This window comes from Opisthorchis viverrini, assembly GCF_000715545.1.
Source record: "Opisthorchis viverrini unplaced genomic scaffold opera_v5_212, whole genome shotgun sequence".
NCBI lineage: Eukaryota > Metazoa > Platyhelminthes > Trematoda > Opisthorchiida > Opisthorchiidae > Opisthorchis > Opisthorchis viverrini.
The window spans coordinates 413,601-435,675 of NW_008751870.1; the positions used below are offsets into that span (position 1 = coordinate 413,601).

Here is a 22,075-nt window from a genome sequence, read left to right on the forward strand (position 1 = left end):
GGCCCGGATAGCTCAGTCGGTAGGAGCATCAGATTTTAATCTGAGGGTCCAGGGTTCGAGCCCCTGTTCGGGCGACTTTTGGTCCTTGTGTTACAAAGACGTAACGCCTAGCTTCAACTTTCAATTCCGGAAATGGTAACCCTAAATGCTACTTACACAGCGCAAAATTTTTAGGAACCCTCAACCAAACATCCCTTTCGGCGTGTCAGCGTTACTGACAGCTGATTATAGGGACGAGTAGGCATGAACCAATGCGCTCTGCGGGCCAAGACCCGGCTTCCGTGGTTGGTCTCAATACCCCGCGTTCAAAGGCCTCTCTCCTTTAGATCATTGGTTGGCATAACCACCGTGCCGATAGACGATCAGCTCGACCAATAAGCGTTCAGCTTCATGTCTGTGCATCGTTTCCTGAGGAAGAGAGCCTACCAGGAGTCCGTAAGTTTCGCCTAGCTTCGCCCCCATGCCCCCCCCCCCCCCCCAGAGAAGATCAGGGGGGTTGCCGCTGTGTGACCAATAACGTGCAGCCTCTCATGTTCATTATACACATGCACCGGTCGAACGTGCAGAGCTTTGTTGAAACCTCCATTTAGAGGGGGTACTATCTATAGGCAGGGCAAGATTTCACAGCTGCAGTGAGACCGCTTCCAAGTTTGTGTAAAGCCACTGTGAAACATTTATCCACATTCAGTTGTTTAGAGACATCATGAAGGGGCGATTCACTTGGGTTTCAGGCGAGTCTCCCCTCAAAACCAAATTGGTACGCAAATGAGTATACTTTACTTATCCACGTACTTAAGCGTATTTATGATCGCAGCGTGGGCTCAGAATTTAAGTATGAATGGTTCTGCTAATTGGTGGTTACTGAAGTAACCATTTAATCCATAACCACATGACCACTGCCAGTACATGCTGTGGTTTTGGTTGGATCTGGTAAACTCTACGCTCCTCCTTTTGGTGCTGCCCGCGTTGCATGCCAGTTGCAGAGATTCCCGATTCAGTACCGTCCATCATTTGGTAACATTCGGATAGAAACATGGGAATAAATAAATAAATAAATGAATAAATAACAACAACAATAATAATAAATTCGACGTCACTATACCGATATCAGAACGGGTACAGTCAGGTGAGGCAACCAACCCAGATAAGCACAAACTCAATATAGTAGTGTGCATATTCGGAACAATCACTCAAGTATTGTTTTTCTTTTGGTGTCCCTCTTCAGGTTCAGTCACATCTTTTCTTGGAATTTGTGTGATGCATCGCTCAAGGATTTGTGAGCGAGATCACGCGATGTTCGGATTAAGATTGAATGGAACTTTCGTGTGTCTCAGAAATTCGATGGACGCTTTCATTCGTTTGGTTTCTCAGTAAAAATTAGCTGGCGTACTCTGTCGTACACCCATAAACGCAATGAAACTCCCCTAAGAAGAACTTTTTGAATGAGAGGACTTTGAACAAATCAGCTAATTTAAATTGTTTACGCCGGTTATCTAGTCCGTAAAGTTGTGCGCATATGACCACTGCCGGAACAAGCATGTTCTGTCCAACTGACCACGTAGACATGTCAGTGACTTCAGGGCTTGAATTGCAACGAACAGTGAATGGATAGACCATCGGCATGTGACCCGGTAAATTCACCAGGTCGTGCCAAACTGTGACTGAGCGAAATTGAGCTTTATTCTAAATTGAATTGCGCTGTTAATAATATCAGTTGAACTCTAGGAAAACTACTTGGAGCACCGATGAACTCTGACCGCTTTTCACCTGGATGAACAACTATATCTTCAAACTTGTTCCGTGTCAATGAGCTGAGTCCACCCACCATAGCCGCATTAGCCAGGTAAGTGGTACTGCTTGGCAAACGAAAGGAATATCAAACAACAGCATCCTAAAGGATGACGGCGAAGAGCATTGTGTATTACGCTTTGCGGCCGCACGAATCCCCCTGTTCTACGGTGTGGAAAACCCCAGCATTAAAGAACAAGTACCCCATTGCAGCGTAAATGTGTTCACATGCACTCATTTGGTTCCGTCCGCCTTGTTTCATATGAAGTAATTAAAACAAGACCAATTAATTCCACAAATGATACCATATTGCGACAAGCAATGCTGATTTATGGTGAAGCTGAAGTCCTTTTTGGATAGAATTCCCCACACACGAGTGAGTTTGACCATTGTTGTCCTTCATACCGGACAAACCCCGTAATGGTGTGTGTAGAGAATTTTCTGTACAGAACTCCCGGTGACTTCGTATTCACTTATGTAAAGCGATAGTTTTCTTAGCTGAGCTGAGCTGGGCAGGCCAACTACCATCTACGCTACCTGAGCTACCAACATTTTCCTCAATACCTTTGCTGCATGCCGAGCGATGACACCGAGTTAGCCCGTGGATTTTTGTAAGTATACAGACTACTTATGAGTAGGTTGTCTATGTAAAAATATTCGATGTCTGTGTGAATTCGCATTCTCCAGATTCCAGCGAGCAAACTTTATCAGCCGTGGCCTAGTTAGGTATCGACATTCAAAAGAATCGAATTTCGGTTTAATTCCTGTATTCCAGGACCAGATACATAGGTACGTTTTGTCGAAATCAGATAAAGGGGGCGATGGCTTCCAGTAACCCTATATGGCTTTCCGTAAATAGACCCATGTGAGCGGCTTTAATCCGGCTTACCCCTTAAAACATCCAATGCATGCATGCATCCAAGCACCGAAGTGAAGTCCGAAAGACCTGCATTCGATACTGATTTTCGCCATTCTTCCCTTGGCCAACTTCCTCAGAACAGGATATGTCTCAGAGACTGGTTTATTTGGATCAAATTTTCCTGATCCCGTGCATGCTAACTCGTGACTTTCGACCTTGACGCACGCGGCAACTCCTCAGACAGCTCAGAGTGGTGTCGTTTGCATTATATGTAACCCTATTCTGTCCGTTCGACTCCTCCTGAGTTACTTAGGGCACAGTATATAGTTGCGGAACCAAGTTTGGGCCAATCTGTTAGTGCGTCACCAGTAGCAGTAGTAACACCCCGTATTAAGGTCAATAAAGCACAGTCAGGGCGTGGTTGGAACTTCCATTGTATCGAAGATCTGGACAAATCTTGCCTGGTTTACGCTTCGCTAGAGACTTATCCGGTACGATTAAGTCGGATAATTGTAATTACCGAGCTCCTAGGTCTTAGTTCCCACAAAAGGCCAGTCGTGAGATGACAGAAACAACACCGACGTCTCTGACTTGGGTCATCGTGAATACCCGGGGGATTTAGCACTGGCTACGCAACCAGTAGACCCTATTTAAATTATGTGCAGTGATCGAAATCAATGAACTCTATCTGAAAGTCCAAATCATTGGGTGCATCTCAGGCCTCCTAACAACAACAGCTCAGGTAAGATTCAACGGAGTGGTGACCCCAAAGCGATATGATCCAGGAAGGGTGACGCAATTGCCTCTGCACAACCGCACAAACCGGAACGGAGCCATACCACCAGCATTCCATTCGTTGGTCCCGAATCCGGTAGCAGCTGAAGTCAAAAATGAGTACCCAAAAGGTTGTGGTTATATTACCACAACTTTTAGGTTCTTCATTTTTGTTACCTGTGAGGAGTTCATGAAAGGCTGCGTGGGAATCTAATAATAAATAGAACCTTAATTTTGTTCATATGCACTGCCATATCGTTTTAGAGTGTTTGTTCCAGTCGCTCTCCGTCTTTGCGTAGGGTGTAATGCTTTTTTAAAATATAATCCCCGGTGACTCACGCGGTCTCTACATGCATGTGATGGGAGTGTTGTTGAAACAAATCAGTGATACCTAAGGAACCGTTTAGAAACTGTTTATAAATATACAGTCGAGGATGAGGTATTTATCGTGCAGGTCCAATTTGTATGTGACGAACTAACGATAAACTGTTTCCGAGCAGTCTCAACGGTCAACATGTACGGGAATTTTCAGCAGAGTTTGGAGGGAGCATCTTTTCTTCCACAGGTAACAGGTTTAATCCGGGATGAGAGTAGCGTGTTTATTTTTTCGTATCCAAAAGTGCCTATTCATTCTGATCAAGGCCTGGAAATGCGTGTCGTTGTTTGGTGGGTTCAGACGCGACAGCGGATCACAACACTAGTCCACGACCATCCACTTTCCGTTTGAAACCTCTATGCACCGGGTCTGCCAGTCGAAGTTACCAGTTACCTTGTCCACTGATGCTTAAAAAGCCAACAATGGAACCCTACGCCAATGAGACGGTGAGAACAGCGAAAAGTGTGTCAGAGGTGGGATTCGAACCCACGCCCACATTCGTGGACCAGAACACCCAGAAGGTTTACCCTTGAGTCTGGCGCCTTAGACCGCTCGGCCACCCTGACAACGGTGTAGGCCCATTAACTAATTTACACAAAGTTAATTTAGTAGTGGCCACGTCCGAACCGCTCGTGACAACGGAATGTATTGCCGTAATATAAGACGGCACTCATGCTAGGTAAAGGTTGCGTTAATCGTAGCTAAGTGCCATAAACAAAAATAAGTGGACTACCGAAAGGTTGCCGATGTTGTGTATCTATGGTGCTGGATGCCGTTTTTGCCGCCCCGCACAACGGCTCAAAGCGTACATTGCTTCATGTGGACGGCGCATTCGTGCTTAACTGCCATAACGTTAGGATGCATGGGGAATTCATATACGCAAACGGGGTTAACTGTACATTTTAACATTTGCTGGAACATCATATACCGATTAAATGCATGAGCCATAGAATTGCAGAAGTATATGATGGCTGCAGGATTCGCCTAAGCCGAACTATAGAAAATGGACAATGCTTGGGACCGATTGGGAACTCATTTTTTCAGAGAGGTTTGCTACACAATCGGTGGACTGATTGCTGGGCAACGTTTCGCTTTTGACACAAAAGCTTCCCTCGGCAAAGTGAGTGAGTAAGTAGGTTGACTGGGTTTTAAGGCAGTCAGGGAACCAATCCGTGGGGTATTTTATGACTAGCCTACTTGATCAGTGCTGGGTGTTCAGTCTGATGTTCCTGTTCGTTGGTTAGTGTGGATGGCTAACATTTACGATAGATTAGATCTGTGGACATCCTGAGGCGGGGTTTAAGATTCATCCCACAGCTACTGGTGGCAGAGGCGGTGGAAATCGCCAAACATCCCAGCGTAAATGGAATAGGGGAGTAGAACTTGCAGAAGTGTGGAGAGCGGTCTTAGATCAGTCGAGATGACACGGGGCGGTGTGCAGTTATCAGCGAAATAGTCTGGGTCTAAAAGTACAAAATCCATGTAGAGTTAGATCCAGTTAACCACCCTTTGACCAACACAGGTGAACGAACTCTGTGAACGAATTCAAGGTGAATTTTCCATTAAAGTGTCCTAGACTGATAAAGCAGGGACGAAAAATCCGGGTTCAACGTGAAGGCGAATCCCTGCCCCTAACCAGTCCATCGTAAATGTAAGTCATCCCCACTAACCAACAAACAGGAACATCAGACTGAACACCCAGCACTGATCAAGTAGGCTAGTCATAAAATACCCCACGGATTGGTTCCCTGACTGCCCTAAAACCCAGTCGACCTACTTACTCATTCACTTTGCCGAGGGAAGCTTTTGTGTCAAAAGCGAAACGTTGCCCAGCAATCTATCCACCGATATAGAAACTTCTGTTCCACTGAGATAGCATTTTTTGGAGAAAACCTGAGCGTAAATGAAATTTCACTATCCAGGTGCAGAAAACGTGCGGCAACAATGTTGCCGCACATTGTTGTGGCAACATCCACCGTCCCACAAGTAACCACCCTCTCCAAGGACAATTTTGTATCACCCGAAAATATTTCATTGAAATGTGGTGGCCCGTACGGTGACCAGTTTTGTTACGTAAATCCTTTAAAAATGGGGTGCGGTTGAAAGCATATTGGTCTTGCTTTTACTGTCATTGAAGGCCATTTGTAAGGGTGGTTTGAAGGTTGATTTCAGTCTTTTCGGATCTTTGTGTGCGTCACCTGATGCCATCAGTAACCATCAGTAATTATATATATATATATATACATTTTATATATATGTATCAATTACAATACCACTTATGTTGTTGTGCCTTGCGATAAAAGTTTAAGTAATAATATATTAACTTTTCAAACGTCACTACTGACAACACACTTGCTATAGGTATATCCCGACCCCACAAAATCCTGCACCGAGTGCCTGGCTTACCAGTAAGCCCAACTTTGAGGGCACACTCACCCACTCGACCGCGCAATGATGATGACTTTTCGAAGGGCAGCGAAATGTCATTTACCAAGCTTTTGGGACAGATCAAGAGACATCTGACCAACTGACAACATATTTCCTACACTCAAGTTTGGTCATCACACCTACAAACAACAGTTATCTCACACTGTACTCAGGATTATTTGAAAGTACTCAAGCATAGTTGAGGACCAGGCGGATGAGCTCGACTTCACGAAAAATCCAGCCTGTGTGAACAGCTCCGAGCTCAATTCGACTGAGAATTAACGTGAAAGCCTTATTGATTGTAGGATGGCCTCTTGTACCACTGCTCACATTTACTTTAGTTTGTTAATTTGATTTAGTGGGAGCGTTTGCGTCCACCCTTTGTGGTCTACCGAAAACGAGTACACGCAAAGGTCGACGTGGAAGGCGGATTCTTAATTCTGTGGATAAAGATCAACAGGACATCAACAAGACGACAAGAGCATGAATCCAAAAGCCAAAGGATTTGCTGCTACCCCCATAGCCAATGCATTTTTTCCTTGACTGAGTGTACATGTGAGTTTTTGTGATTTTGTTTCCCACTGTGTTGGCCAGCCACAGGACAATTCACTCCGGTTTGAAGACGAATGTAATACGGCACACACCTTCGGTATTACGGTCTGTTGCCTCCACAGTAGCGGAGAAATGTTTTATGCTACTATAATGGTCCCCTGGAAACACTTTCCGTTCATACCCCTCAAGTTGGTCGGAACCTAGGCACCTCACTTCATTCGGGATAACACTTGTTGAAATACCCGACTGACAACGTTACCTCATTTTCTGACAAGACCGTTAGTTTCCCTCAGCACTTTCAACCAATGGGAAAAGACAACACGTGACCTGTGAATCCGTCAGCTTTTTATTTTTCGGTCTAATGGTAGGAGCGACTAAAAACTGATCATTTATGTTTTGTAAGCTTAGGTCAATTTACTGCGCCCGACAGACAGACAGTTCAGCACTGACTGAAAGCATGGCAACCCAAGCTATTCGTGAGTGGGTTAGGTGGGCGAGGGTTGGAGGGTGGGAAGTGTCAGGGAATGAGTCCGTAATCAGTTCGCTAATGGGTTGGAATAAGACAGAAAGTTTGCCAAAAATAACAGACAGTCGTAGTTTTCGGTTAAAGGGGGAGGATGCGCGTCGTTTGTGTCAAGATTTGGATTTTGCTTCGGCCGTCAGCGCGGCCCAGGCTTTCTTGTTCTCATCGAAGCATTCCTCCCAGGGTCGAGGAACCACCGGCACTGCAAAGGATGTGGGTAAACGCGGAAACACAACAGGAACAGGATTGAATTGGGAAAAAGGACTTGGCTAGGATTTAAGATCAACGCCCATGTGTTAAGCTTCAAAACTGATCATACTTTTAGCGGGGTGGAGGATGAATATGGATCAGCATAAAAAGTTTAAACAACACAGATGCTAGTGACTTAAATCTCGGTTTTGTAGATTATGCTTGCCCTAAAACAGCAAGACCTCAATTCTCTTTGCACGGTGATTTTGCCCAAGCATGCAGTTTAACGAGGACTGAAGCTGAGTCGAAAAAAGCATTCGCATCGCTTTTTTCGCATTATGAATGAAGCCAAATTGAAACTTTTTTGACTGTTTCATTTATCAGTGACTGTCTGAGAAAATGTTCAGAGTTATACCGTAGCACCCATTTCTGAAGTTTTGGAAATGTTCAGCAGTTCCATCCAATTTTGGTTCAAGTAGAATGTAAGGTTGACGGAAACTCGGGGACTGCGCCCACTTGATGAACTCCAAGAAGGGCGAAACCGGTCGTAGACTGTCGAAGAGTTTCTAGCAACCTTGTGAGTAGTGCCCTTCAAGATATCTCGAAAATCGTACCAACTGAAATACTACGCATTCAGTTTGCTGAGGTTCCCGATACGGAACTTTGAGTGATGCGTAGGTTCGATGGTCAGAAGGAAGAATTGGGTTCGAAATTCCGCGGTGCTGTTTTCACTAGGGTGAGCAAATTTACGCACCAAGCATCATTTGTCCACGGTCGTAGCGTCAACAAGTGCACAAGTCCGTCACTGACCGCTACATTGCAGTGTCAACATCCGCACACTTTGGGTGATCTGTTGGCTCGCTAGTGTGGGTCGTGGTCGTCCTTTCCGACGACGGTTTCATGAATCAGACTGGCGGTGCGGTCAAATTGCACTCGTGAGTGGACCTGTCAGTGCATGCTCAGCAAACGCATGCTCAGCACGAACGCACATGGGTAAGTGCCTCAGCCGCACACACAGGGAGATGAACATGCTAACACACTGGTGTCAGACAGGACGGCCTTAGTGGCAAGTTAAGTGGCGGGCACAGACGAACAAAACTAGTGGAGATCAAAAGTACATGGACGAAGTAAGCAAACGAGTGGAGAATTATCGCGAAATCGAGCTAGATTCAATACAGTTGAAGAATATTGCAAATGAGAGATTCTGTTAGGTTCCCCGTCATGACCAAACTGGTGTGCAAGTACGTGTAGTTCCCAAATTCCGTGAGAATTCAGATGGGATATAAGTTGACGGGAACTAGGGGACCGTATCTGCCTGACAAGCCCCAAGAAAGGCAAAACCGATCTAAGGCTTTTCAAATGTTTTCAGCTACCTTATGAGTATTGTGTTGCAAGTGAAAATGTTCTTTTTCGGCAAGGTAGAATGATGAAAACGGAGTTATTCCTGAACGGATGAATCCCATGAATTCCAAGACCCCAAATAAGCAAAAAATGGTAGGTCCGTCGTCAGAAAGGTATTGTGAGATCCTTTATCAGATCTTAAGACATTTATGATGACTATTAAAACATGAACCAATCCGAAGTAAGCAAACGAATGGAGAATTATCGTGAAATCGAGCTAGATTCAATACAGTTGAAGAATATTGCAAATGAGAGATTCTGTTAGGTTCCCCGTCATGACCAAACTGGTGTGCAAGTAAGTGTAGTTCCCAAATTCCGTGAGAATTCAGATGGGATATAAGTTGACGGGAACTAGGGGACCGTATCTGCCTGACAAGCCCCAAGAAAGGCAAAACCGATCTAAGGCTTTTCAAATGTTTTCAGCTACCTTATGAGTATTGTGTTGCAAGTGAAAATGTTCTTTTTCGGCAAGGTAGAATGATGAAAACGGAGTTATTCCTGAACGGATGAATCCCATGAATTCCAAGACCCCAAATAAGCAAAAAATGGTAGGTCCGTCGTCAGAAAGGTATTGTGAGATCCTTTATCAGATCTTAAGACATTTATGATGACTATTAAAACATGAACCAATCCAAGCATGAGATTCAGTGAGTTTTATTCAAATTCGTGGACCCTCATCCTCAAGCACGTCGATGCACTTCCACCACAAATTCTGCTGTGTTTTTCTCACAGTTCAAATGAATATTAGCCGTTGGTTTTCAAATTGCCTGAGCAGGGCACCAAAAGCTGAATTCGTACCCAAACAACTACCGTTATGTTTTCTTTAATTTCATCAAACAGAGCGGTATGTCTGTCCTAAGAGACTATACTACTCTTGACTTTACTGAAAACCCTCCGACGGCCTAATTCTGATTGTTTGCTGTTTTCACGAGAAAAATGGAGGTTGGTGTTTGTCATCATGAAAAAAAAACGAAAAAAACCTTCTTGACGGAATATATTACTCAGAATTTTACTGAAAAGTTTGACAGTTCACCACCAGGCTCGATCTTTTTGGGGTTCATCAAGTAGGCACAGTCTTGAGTCTCCCAAGTTATGCTTGAACACCAAATCTCGCGCAATCGGCGAAATTTACTAAGTTGCACGTTCACTTTTCTCCATCTCTCTCTCTTACTCAATTGATCATCTGTAATTAACTCTCAGCAGAGCCCACTAATTTCCCGCCCAATTCGGAGTAAGCTAAGGTATACTTTTCTACACAAGATTGATGAAAACTGCTGGGGTTGGTCAGGTAGACCTAAATGGTTAGCTGGATTTTATCAAAGTCTCTTGTTAACATTGGCTTGATCTGAGAATGAATGTTTATCACCCTTCCACCATAATGAGTGCATTTTGCGAATCGCATAGACTTTGGGCCAAAGTAATTCGCAAGTTTGACGGAGACTCGGAGATTGCCTGTAATCGGTCAACTTCAAGAGGAGCAAAACCGGTTGTGGGGACAGGGACGGTGGTAAAATGTACAATTTTTCTCTTTATTCATCAGTCGGTCGCCCCTGGTGTCTCATCCAGTGGTCAAATTATCTTCGTCCGGTGGTCTCAAACAAGGTCGAATTCAGCCCAGGTGAAAGGTATGAAGTTTACACCTGATCTCTATTGTCAATGCGTCTACTGATAGAGCGGCTGAAGTCAAATGACACTATCCTGACACATCATTCATCGAGATGCCATCCCGTAGGTGCTAAAAGGTTGAGTAGCATTGCAGCTTGGTCCTTGTTGGGCAGCATCAGTGCACCCGAACATGAACCCCCACGACAAACTAAACCCGCAATTTTCCGCTTGGTACTTGGAAACTATGCAATAAGGTGACGAGTGGCTTATTAGCAATGTGATTAACTCGCACGTGCACGGGATATAAAATCGCACTCCTAAAGCACAAAGTCACGTGATGAATGACGTGTATTCATGCGACTTGCCAAGCAATTCTTTTCTGAGCAGGTCCTTCCAATTTGGTCTGTTTGATAAGCCAAACATTTTGTCTGCAAATACTACATAATTTGGAAGGGTGACCTCTCTCTTGTGCAGCAGTTTTATGCCAAGAAATACAATACCCAAATGACTAAGTTTTGCGAACGTTACCAGCTGAATGCGTTAAACTTACCGGGAGGCGTGGGAACATCTATAGACTTTTCATCTTCAGGAGTAGCAGGCGTAATAATGCGTTCAATCATGTCACCGAGAACTTGGAAGCTTGGTTCAACAATGAAGTCGATGAAACCTGATCAATACAAAGATAAATTGTCTTATCAGGTAGAAATTGTAATGTGATGGTTACTTTATACTGTGAACCAGTGATTTTTAAACTTTATTTCTGTTGAGGTTGATCTTTTGTGAAGATATTTCAGTGGAACTATCTATGGATGCAGCTTTGAAAGTGCCTTGTGGTAGCCGATAAGTAACCGATCCAGGTGGTCAGCCAATCGTTGCTTCCAGGCAGGACCAATAGGATGCTGAACTTGTTTTAGTTAAGGCTTGCAATAAATGCTGGGTTAATCCGGGTGGTAGCACTTCACTGCGACATGAAAGTGAGACACGTTTTTGCCCAAGCACTCTGCTATTAATCGTCCTCCTTATAAACACGTCTTCTCTAACTTAGGCCCACAAACCCTTCTCAGTTTATCAAGGATTCCTTTTTCATTCTTGAATGGTGGTTAATGCATCGCTGTTGAAATCGTGCAAGGCTGCCGATGATGTTTGTCTGCACTGGCACAGAAAATATCGTCTGTTGGAACCACCAAGTTGTGCATACATACTTCACAATGGTTCTCTATAAAACGACCACTAAACTCCAAATTGAGGAGACGCACTGGCCGTAATGCTATGGAAGACAAGTACAACTGCATATTACTCTCTTGGACTTCTGAGCCCACGCTCTCCTGTGATTTATGATGTTTCCATATGCGTTTAAGCCAAACATCTTGTTTTATTACTCACTCCAGTCTTGCTTTTTTCAGTCAGGGTGGGTCAGATTGAGTCCCGGGTATCCCCAGTATATGACTCGGTGGAGATTTCGTTCTGTAAGTGGAACTAATCCCTACTGAAAAGCCGAGAAGCAACGTAGAGCTGCTTCATCCTTATTGGGAATCATCAGATGTGCACATCTCACGAAACTCCGGAAAGCGTCGAACCCGCGACTCCCGGCTATTAGTTTGATACTCAGTCATTCGGCCACGAGCGGCCAATCAGCAGTGTGAGCAACTTGCCCTTAGACAGGATATAGCGCCGTTCATTCTTCAATCAGCTGCTCGTGGCTGAACGGTTAAGTGTTCAAACCACCAGCTGAGAGGTCGCTGGTTCGACACTCCGGAGTTTCGTGAGACGTGCACTGCTGATGATTTCCAATAAAGATGAAGAAGCTGTACAGTGCTTCTGGGCTTTTCAGTATAGGTTGGATTCACTTACAGGACGAAACCTCCACAAAAAAAACCCAAATCTCCTCACACTAGTAGTAATATGACTCAGTCCATTCTGGTGAGCGAAGAGGTTGTGTTTTGCTGCCTTTTGTCTCCATTGTTATTTTTCAGGTAAGTCAGAAACGCCGTAAACTTCGCAGTGAATAGCAAGGGAGAACTTTCTGGCCCCTTCCTTGTCCATATTCTGGTACCCTCTTCAGCAACTACGTCTGTGTTGCCGACCAACTTTCAAGCCAACATAAACCCAAATCCTCACTTGTGGCTAGTCAATAGTACCTTTAGATGTCACACTCTTGCATGCACGCAGCGCTGAACCCCTTGTCAGGCAGCCTGTGACAGAAATGGAGGTAGATTATTTGTTGCAATGGTTTTCTGTCAGTATACTGTTATTGAGAACGTTACTGAAGGGATGGTGTCCAGATTGCGATCGTTATGGTTTGAACTTCTCAGTGAAAAGATCCATTTCCTTTCAGAGAGGTTTGGTAAACATTCGGTGGGTTTATTGTTTACGAAACCTCTCTGAAACGATGACTTCCCAATCGGTCCCAAACATTTTGCAATTGACTTAGATCAGTGTCCTCCTCACTGACTTATCAATAGTGTCACCAGTGAGAGGGCTGAGTGGTCAAACTAACCAAACTAGCCAACCGAATGTCTTGGAAACTCAAACACGGTGGTGAACAAAATGTTTGTAGGTAGGTAGCCGAACTAATTTGCCGTAAAGGTTAAGGAAAAGCCAATTGCGTATGGTTCCCTCTCTTACTTGATCGGTTAGGGAAGTGGATGACGGGTTTGAATGACAAATAATGATGACTCACCAAGTTGGGATTGGGGTACGACAACCGTGTTTCGATCGCAGAGTGGAGAGATTGGTAGGTTGAGCTCTTTTTCTCGATCACCCTGTAAGCAGAATGCAAAACGGAATTTATACCAACTTTCCTCACCGAAATGGAGGTGTACACCTTTCAATCTCTCACTATATCGACTTCACTAATAAGTGCTTTGGAAAGCCTAAAAATCCATCCACAGCAGCATAATTTTTCAATTCGAGTCATGTTGAATTACTCCAGTTAGAAGGAATAAGCGGTTTTTCAGTTGAACCCCTTTAGGAGCATCTGCTTCTATCTCCACCAAGCCACCATTAGCCTGCTGTATATAGAGTTTTCATTACTTATGATAAGGGCAGGGAATTTTTGCTGCGATCCGCGTGGTCTTCTAGGAGGCTTTGCACCACCTAACGTCAGGCGCGCACACTAATTTCGATCGCCAAACGTGCTACTGCTGTTTTGTCAGTAGCGAGGCGAGGGGATCAATTAGCCCAGATTTCGCAGTTGGTAGAACCTGAAAAAACGGAGCAGTGACGCATATTGTTTCTTTCGACCGTAAGAGTTCATAGTTGACAACCTTCATTGCGCTGTTCCAGAATGTTGTGTTCTCATTTACGGTGGAAAGAAAAATATTCTGAACACTATTCTATGCCACAGTACTGTCGCATGAGCAGCGAGTGAGTAAACTTGGGATACAGAAAATTCAATGTCACAACAATGATTGAGCCCAATTGAAGGCTGCCGTTGGCGTGGAATCTGATGAAAACACCAACAATTGGCAACGTAAGTGCTGTGGTTACCAGAGATTTAGAACATTGAAGCATTGGTGATCAATAAGCTGACAATACGAATTAAACGGGGATAGGAGAATTCGTTTGTTTAGAGTTGGTAGTCTGCATTTGAAGTAAACCAAATACGAATAACGCTAGCCGGATAGGTATTCTGACGCTTTTATTGCATTATCGAGAAGGAATTCTATATTTAATAAGCTTTATTTATCTATTTGTTTGTTAAATTTGCATTTATGTCGACGTGTTTGAAGCATCCTATTCTTAAATTCATGTGAGTATTCTGGTGTAGTATATCGCGGCACGAATAGGGCTGTCTTTAGACGGCATCACATGAATGCAAGGTGGGAAGCAAGTAAACTCAGGTGTACCCTACATGTTAGCACATTTCACGGCCTCAGGGCTACAAAGGTTTGTAATAATGCCCATGAGACAACCGGCAAGTTTTTGGACTGCGGGATGTACACCGCACGATTCCTTCTTTCCTACATGTAAGTGTATCATATCATGTCAGGTTGTTTCTCATTTTGACTCATCTGTTTGCGTAACCAGTCATAAGGCATTAGTGCTCCACTGCTTAACTTGCTTTGAAAAGCAAAGGATACCAACTGAACTTATTCACATATGAAATATATATCTCCAGAAACGTCCGTTTACACTCGTCCAAACAGTCCGATACAACACTAAGTCACCGACTTGTGTTCCGTGGGAGAAGGAACTGTTTTAGTTCGTGAGATACGCACTACTGATGTTTCTTGATAAGGATGAAGCAGCTGTACATTGCTTTCTGGCTTTTCAGAATACATGAGCTTCACTAATAGGACTGAAAATGACCAACTTTCTCTCCATCACCACCACAAATAAACACCGAACGTGAACCAACTTACTTGTCGGAAGAATTCCTCACACAGCATGTTGGTCCATTGTTCATGCAAAGACCATTTTTTGGCCGGGTGTCCAATGTCAGCGCAATGAACTATGAGAGATAACGCTTTGGTTTTATCCACACTACAAGAATAAATAGTAAAAATGCGGGTTGTCAGTCCAACAGAAGAAATGATATGCTAACTCGGTGATTTCTGTCGGTCCTAAGCCTCAGGTACAGCAGGCCTCGAGGACAGCAATGTGCTGTGGTTCTGAAGATATTACAAAAGGACGCGTAGTCCATCGCCCACATTTGTGCTCAGTAAGCCACGCCCGGAGTGCTGATTTTCAAGCGGCTGTTGACCTCGGATGTTTAATTTTGATTGGATGTGGTCTGGGCGGATGGCTAGTCTGCTTATTCGCATGTTGTTTCGAAAGTGCACCGATGTTGCCCATCGCTAGATATCCTAGAATGTACCCTACTTGATTTAGTATTGAAAGTAAAACAGCATACGGAAATTAGGGCACTACTTACTCTTCAGGCATTGTAATCATTGTCTTCATGTTCTTGATTTGTTGAAAATGCAAAGACATGTCTGTGCATAGGACCATATCGATAACCATTTGACGGAATTCCCTAGAGAGGAGCAAGAGAACAAATCACATTTATGTTGCATAAAAGTTGGGAAGAAGTTTCAAAAGACGTGCAGACTATCAGTCAGCCTCTCGTGGTCACGCTTGGTTAACAAGCGACAGGAACGATGAATCGATGCAGCGGTTTCACGCTCGGGAAGATTTCAACTGATCTAAATTTTGGCAGTGAAGAAACGATGGTTACTGGTAAAAAGAAGCAAGTTTAGTGGTTTGAAACGTTGGGAGAGCTAGCGTCTCCAATCAGCTAACCAACTCGCAATATTCAGTGCATCAGGGACTGAGCTAGTCGATGTCATAAGGACCTTTAGATTATTTTAGGTAAGCTTGAGGCCCTGCAGACTGTCGAGTAATCTGGGCAATCACTAGGCGGGCAGTGAGTAACATGAAAGTTATATGCTTAGTCATCGGTTCTTTGTGGAGAACCAATCAAAAGTTCTGGAATTTTACCGGCCACACATACCGGAATCTGCAATCGAGTCTACACAGAAACAGGCAACTTACTTGAACTGTGCTTGTTCCAAGTTGTTCACTATATTGTACTCGTCTTGTTGCATCAGTCTGAACACGGCACTCACGTGATGGTTTTCAAGTACTCCTCGATCATTGTAAACGATGGCCAATTCGGATCTGTTAAGAACGAACAGACCAATATTATAAAGCTCCTGTCTGAACTGATCAGTGATGTGATTGGCTGTTTACGGTTGTAAACCTTACTTCGAATATCTCTTCACAAACTCCTGAAAACTACAACCAGCCGGAATAAAACAGTAAATTGGGGATACATGTACATGTATGTCTGGCGCCTAGATCAACAGTTACTCTTGGCTTTTTTTTGCTTTATCAATAAATAGATATCATCTCTGGTGGTCCGCCGACCTGCCGGTTAACTGCAATGCGTCAGGATCTGGCTGACTTCACGTGTAATGTAAAATTTTGAACGTCACTGAAGAATAGGAATATTCATGGGTCTTGTGGTATCCATCGACGTTTCGCAACGAATTAGCACAGATTATAAAAAAAAGTACAGTGGTAAATTCAGAGGTAACCTTTAACCGATTCAATAACATGAAATTTATTGCGGAGGTTTGTGAGTGAGGCTTGAGAGTGAAACTCGAAAGTGACCGAGATCAAATACGAGAAAACTATATTTATTCCCAACTGCCTGTTTACCACATAAAGCTGGGGTCATTTTCTTCACCTTTTCATAACTCTGAAGCAGTTTCTCGGTAGCCAGCTCTACACGTCCGTTATCAAATGACTCGTGATGGAGATTTCGTCGTATCAACGAACCCAAACTATGTTGGAGAGTCCAGAAGAACTGTACAGCTGTTTCATCCTTATCTGGAATCACCAGCAGTGTGCATCTTACTGAAATCCTGGGAGGTTCGAACCCGCGACCTCCCAGTTAGTAGTTCGAAAACTTAACCTTTAAAATATGAGCGGCTGATCAGCAGGGTGAACTTAGACTGGCTAGACAAAGAACTCGCCGGCGATGCGGTCCGGATAAAAGTGTTGTCATACCAAGATATCACTTTTCCGATTTGAAATCCAAAATATACATGGGAAAGGGGATGGCTATGTATGCTCACCTCCAAACTCAAACTCACCTCCTTCAAACTCCTGAGACACTAGCAGTAAAACAGACCAAATGGACTATCTAAATAGCACATCCTATCATCACTGAGCAGTAGTTTCTTCAGTTTATGACAGCATCTCTCTCGTTGTCTCTGTGCTCCATTTTAATTATATCAAGGAGCTCGATCAAATAGTGCTTCCAAACACAATGCCTGGACAAGTCGGGCATCAAAGGGGCAAGTCGCTGTAGTTTTAATCCGGCGACTTTTGCTCTGCATTACTGTATGGCTGGGTTCCTCCGAACCCAATCCGGTCCGGAAGTAATTCGTCGAAATTTGTAATTGCGTGGCTTTTGCTACAATGCTTCCGGTGCTTAGTCCAGCATTTACGTAGGCACTAATACTCCCCCTGTAAACCACTCACTATTCTCTGGTTCTACTGTTTTGCCTAAATCGAGAGCTTGACTCATCGGCTTGCGCTCAGCACCAGAGAACACTGTCGTCTGGCCCTGGAGCAATAGTGGTCGAGGTCCTGTGCACTGCACTTGCTGACTGCGGCTCAGTCGGCTGATTATGGATCAGCCTATGAAGTGGTCTTAAGATCATTTCGTCTCGCCCAATGTATGACATGATTTTTCGAGTGTCTTCGGGCGAAATAACTAAAGTTGAGCATAAATTTAACGAACATGTGCGCAAGAAAAATCAAGAGAAAACAAGGGACCACATTGGTTTTCTTAACAATCCATTAAGAAACTAATACACATCAAGGATTATTTTCTGTTTAAGAGAGTTCCCGTTGATCAGATACAATCTTCTTTGAAACTTTGATGAATGTTCATTGTTTAGTCAAACGGACACGTCGCTATATTGCCCCGTTACATGTTACTCCTAGAAATAATTACTACGCAAAGAGAAAATGTGTCTGATCGCGTTCTATTAAGTAGCACCAAGTCAGAAGGTTCCATCAACATCACCATAAACCCAATCATTTTCGTTATTACAATAAAAATGATCATGGTCAACTGTGAATGCGCTCGCGTGTTCAGATATCATAATCCAGGCATTCAGTGTGGAGAAGTGGTGAATTAATATACTGGCCTCGTTTTCTGACACTCGGGGTTAAAATCTGAGAATGTAGACCCAAAGAATGTACACAGACGCTCAGGACTGGCAAGCGATTCTAAGGTACACGTGGGGTTCGAACCCGTTAAAACGGAGATCCATAGCTTATCCACTCGCGCTACCTTGATCAAAATGCAGGTCCAATGCTTACTGCTTTTTACTCTGGCAGTACGGAAAACTGTGCAAGAACAGAAAGGCAAATGTTCTAATAATGGTTCAGCTGCTATTGGATGTCAGTTATTAACCAACCATTGCAAGAATTTCCACACGAAAACTTGACCGGATATAAAAGTGCATCCAAGGTGTGGTGATCCCAAATCTAGTCTTTTCTCTCACAAAAAAAAACAGTTACTGCCCGACAGGCCAGCTGCCATTAAGATCTATTAAAACAGTACAGATTGCACATTCTTCTTCCAACTTACGCGGTCGAAATGTGGAAATTATTGGTTGTTCCTGTATGTTCATAGTCGTGAATGACGGCCGCAAACAACAGCGCGAAGGCGTCCAAATCTGTCAACCAATTCTGCTAAGAAAAACCAGAACAGTTGGTTTGCCTGTTTACAAAAATGCTCAAATTCCACCAGTTTAAAACAAGCAAATTACCTTGTGTGCTTCGTTTATTATTTATTTGGGCTATGGTGGGTCAGATTGTTCTAACAGGGCTAATCTTTTCTACTGAGCGGCTTCACAGTCCTGTCGACCATTACAAGGCATACAAATGGGTCAATCAGACTTGTTGCCAATCTAAACATCGTCTTATTTCAGTGAACCTGAGGTGGAAATTAAGCCAACCTTTCTTCACAGATCCTTACTCCAGATAGCGATCTATACAAAAGCTGAGGTTCGGACATCGGTCGGCTGACTGTTCACCTTTCACTCAGTTTGCCTTCGAGGCACCTTTGAATTAAAATGGTGACTATACATGCAAGTTCGGGCAGTTCTGAAATCTTTGAGCTTCAGACCCCTACATTTTACACCACAATTCTAGACAGGGCGCGGTTGCATAAATTAGTACACCAGATTTGAAGCTGAGCACTCTTGTAGTTAGATGATTATATTGTATAATACATACCGTGTATTATATATTATATTAGTATATATTCACCGGGTGCCTTCACCAGGGCTGCCGTCCCCTCTTTGATAAATGATCTATACCTGTCTTGCTTACTTGTTTACTTACTTGTTTAGATTCTCGCGACGCACAGCCAAATATTCAAACTACAAAATACATCCGCAATAAACCGAGTAACACACTTAAAATTAGTACTCACCCTTAAATTGTTCAAGTGCATGATCATATGACAAGTTTGCATCACATCTGCTGCATGCATAAGATTGTGGTAAGGGTTACTGTATTTGCTGTAGCCCACTTCCAACTGGACCAGTAGGGACTCAAGTGCGTTTGTGCTTATCTGAAAGTTAAAAAAGATTTTGTTCAATAACCTACACAACCCTTACAAGTTGCGCGGGGAGTCATTTGGAAATTGGGTTAAAAGTTTGCCCTAAATTCAATGGAACAAGAAGGTCAGTTTGTGGTCACACAAATCGTGCTTATCATGTGGTCGAATTTGTCGAACTTGTTTCGAAACTGACTGGTCAACAATCAGCACGTGATCATGTGATTTGGATTCCGTGTCTGTAGGATGAATGGCGACATGCTAAGTGAGAGCCAATCACAATGCTGACCAGCTGCTCACTGCCGAGCAATTTCCAGTTCAACTACTAGCTGGGTGGTTTTGAGTTCGAATCTCCTTGCGGATTCGTGAAAAGCACACTAATGATGATTTCCACTAAGAATGGAACACCTGTACAGTGCTCCTCTGATTCTGGGCATGGATTGGCTTCACCTGTTGATCGACTCATTCGTCAAGCTGGGAAGGTGTGTAAAGCCCCTTCTGAATATTACTGTCATTGGTAATCAGCCAAATCCGTGCCTTGCCGAATCATCTTGCCCTGTATGGCTGTGTTGTTCAGGTTGGCTTATTTAAGATGCGAGCAGTGTAGGTGGCCATAGTTATGGTTACTTTTATATACGTTCTCAATAGCTCAGATATTCTACTTCTCAATAAAGGCTGGTAGAGAAAGGCATCGCATTTCAAAGACAAGACTACTCCGGACATAGTTGTGGACTACGTTATCCAAGCTGTTTAGAACGCACATTTGTTGCACCCGGATAATTGTACCGGGCTTTATGTGCTTAACTGGTGTTAACTTGGTCGCATATTTGATAGTTATTACGGTTTACCCGGCAACTCATGTAACTGTAGCGCATGTAGCTTATTAATGCTGCAGGAGAGACTGTTACCGTTGTTGGCTGTAGTGCTCTGGTCCTCGTTGCTTGTGTTCATATTGTCCGTTTGTCCAGTCTCTTCGATTCGATTGGCAGGTTAGGTGTGTTGTTTGGTTGGTTCAACTTGATGTCTGGGTGGAATGTGTTTGTTCATTGCAACATCATATTGGTGTCCTGTCAGAAGCAACATTATCGTATATCTTGTTCTATCCTATATCCTGTCTAAGTAAGAGCTGGTCATAGTGTTGACCAGCCACTCATGGCCAGACGGTTAAGTATTCAATCTACTAGCCAGGGGGTCCCCGGTTCGGAACTCCCTGGAGATTTATGAGATGCGCACTGCTGATGACTCTCAACAAGGATACTTCTAAGCTTTCCAGCATAGATTGGTTTTACTTGCAGTACGAAATCCTCAGTAATGGTGATACGTATAAGTACATTTCAAGTCATTGGGCAGCCCACAACAGAATCCGCTTGCGTAAAAAAAGCGAGTGATTACACTGAGTTCCAGTTGAGTCTTCAGTAAACACCATTTTATTCTGAAAATAAGTATATGGATTTAGACGTAATGCACTACTCATAAGGTTGTTGAAAACTCTTCGAACGTTCGCACCCTTCTACTTCGGGATCATCAAGTAGGCACAGTCCCCAAGTTTTCAATAAACTTATGTTCTAATTGAAATCAAGTTGGACATATCTAGACAAATACATTCATTTCCATACCAATTTTGTTTTCACGGGAGGGTTACCTGGAACCCAGCTGAATCTGTCGTTTATGATGTCCTTAAGCAACTAAATGTTCTGCACCAGGTCACCTTATGTTTCAGTTTGCACGATACATGGGTAGACGTAACACACTACTCATCTAATGTTTCCTGATTGATTAGCTGCAATGTGTGATCTGCTGTCGCATATGCTCATCCGTAGCTACATTACCACCACCAACAGCTGAAAAACATATACTACTATAAGAGTCAGAACCTCTGAAAACTCCAACTGTAACACCCAGTTTGGTGAGCACCTGATGCTGGATTTGAATACATAAATTATTTAGCCAAACATTACCATATAAACGAAACTTTGAAAGATAACGCTAAAAGCGATCTGCCCTGTGTGTTGCCAAAGGAAAGAAGCTTTACTATAAAAAAGGTCATGTAATCGGATAACTGAAAGAATTTTCAGAAGTGTTTCAAGGTTCTTGTGGTTACTGAGGAATACCAAACGCTGGAACCGAACCTAGGGATGGCGGTACATGCCTCAGACACGGGACATTACTATAAATCATGTAATCGGATAACTGAAAGAATTTTCAGAAGTGTTTCAAGGTTCTTGTGGTTACTGAGGAATACCAAACGCTGGTCTGGTCATTAGGGATGGCGGTACATGCCTCAGACACGGGACATAGAATAGATCTGGTGAACGTGGAGGTGTTAAGACGGAACTGTGATTTACAACACAGCGGCTGATAGCCGAGGTGGTGGAAATTACTGAACATCGCATCATCATCATCGTCATTGTCAGCTGTAATAACCACGTACTCGTCGTACAATGGCTGTAGCTGCCGCAGTTTCGTTCACCGATGATTTGTGGGTGGGTGGGT

The 22,075-nt window shown here is 43.6% G+C and overlaps 2 protein-coding genes across 2 annotated transcripts in view; one reads left to right on the forward strand and one right to left on the reverse strand.

The window, feature by feature from the left end:
* The window catches only part of T265_08355 (hypothetical protein), a gene marked incomplete at both ends in the record, with an annotated part of 85,433 nt that overhangs the window by 23,175 nt on the left and 40,183 nt on the right, over positions 1 to 22,075 (forward strand). Inside the window, one exon of the mRNA XM_009174131.1 lies at positions 10,430 to 10,514. Within this exon, the coding sequence (XP_009172395.1) occupies positions 10,430 to 10,514 (85 nt within the window). The remainder of the gene's footprint in view (positions 1 to 10,429; positions 10,515 to 22,075) is intronic.
* Positions 7,410 to 22,075, reverse strand: part of T265_14545 (hypothetical protein) — a gene marked incomplete at both ends in the record, with an annotated part of 20,531 nt that continues 5,865 nt past the window's right edge. The window contains 8 exons of the mRNA XM_009174141.1: positions 7,410 to 7,501; positions 11,045 to 11,161; positions 13,175 to 13,256; positions 14,859 to 14,979; positions 15,371 to 15,472; positions 15,991 to 16,116; positions 18,608 to 18,708; positions 19,457 to 19,597. Coding sequence (XP_009172405.1) covers positions 7,410 to 7,501; positions 11,045 to 11,161; positions 13,175 to 13,256; positions 14,859 to 14,979; positions 15,371 to 15,472; positions 15,991 to 16,116; positions 18,608 to 18,708; positions 19,457 to 19,597 — 882 coding nt within the window. The remainder of the gene's footprint in view (positions 7,502 to 11,044; positions 11,162 to 13,174; positions 13,257 to 14,858; positions 14,980 to 15,370; positions 15,473 to 15,990; positions 16,117 to 18,607; positions 18,709 to 19,456; positions 19,598 to 22,075) is intronic.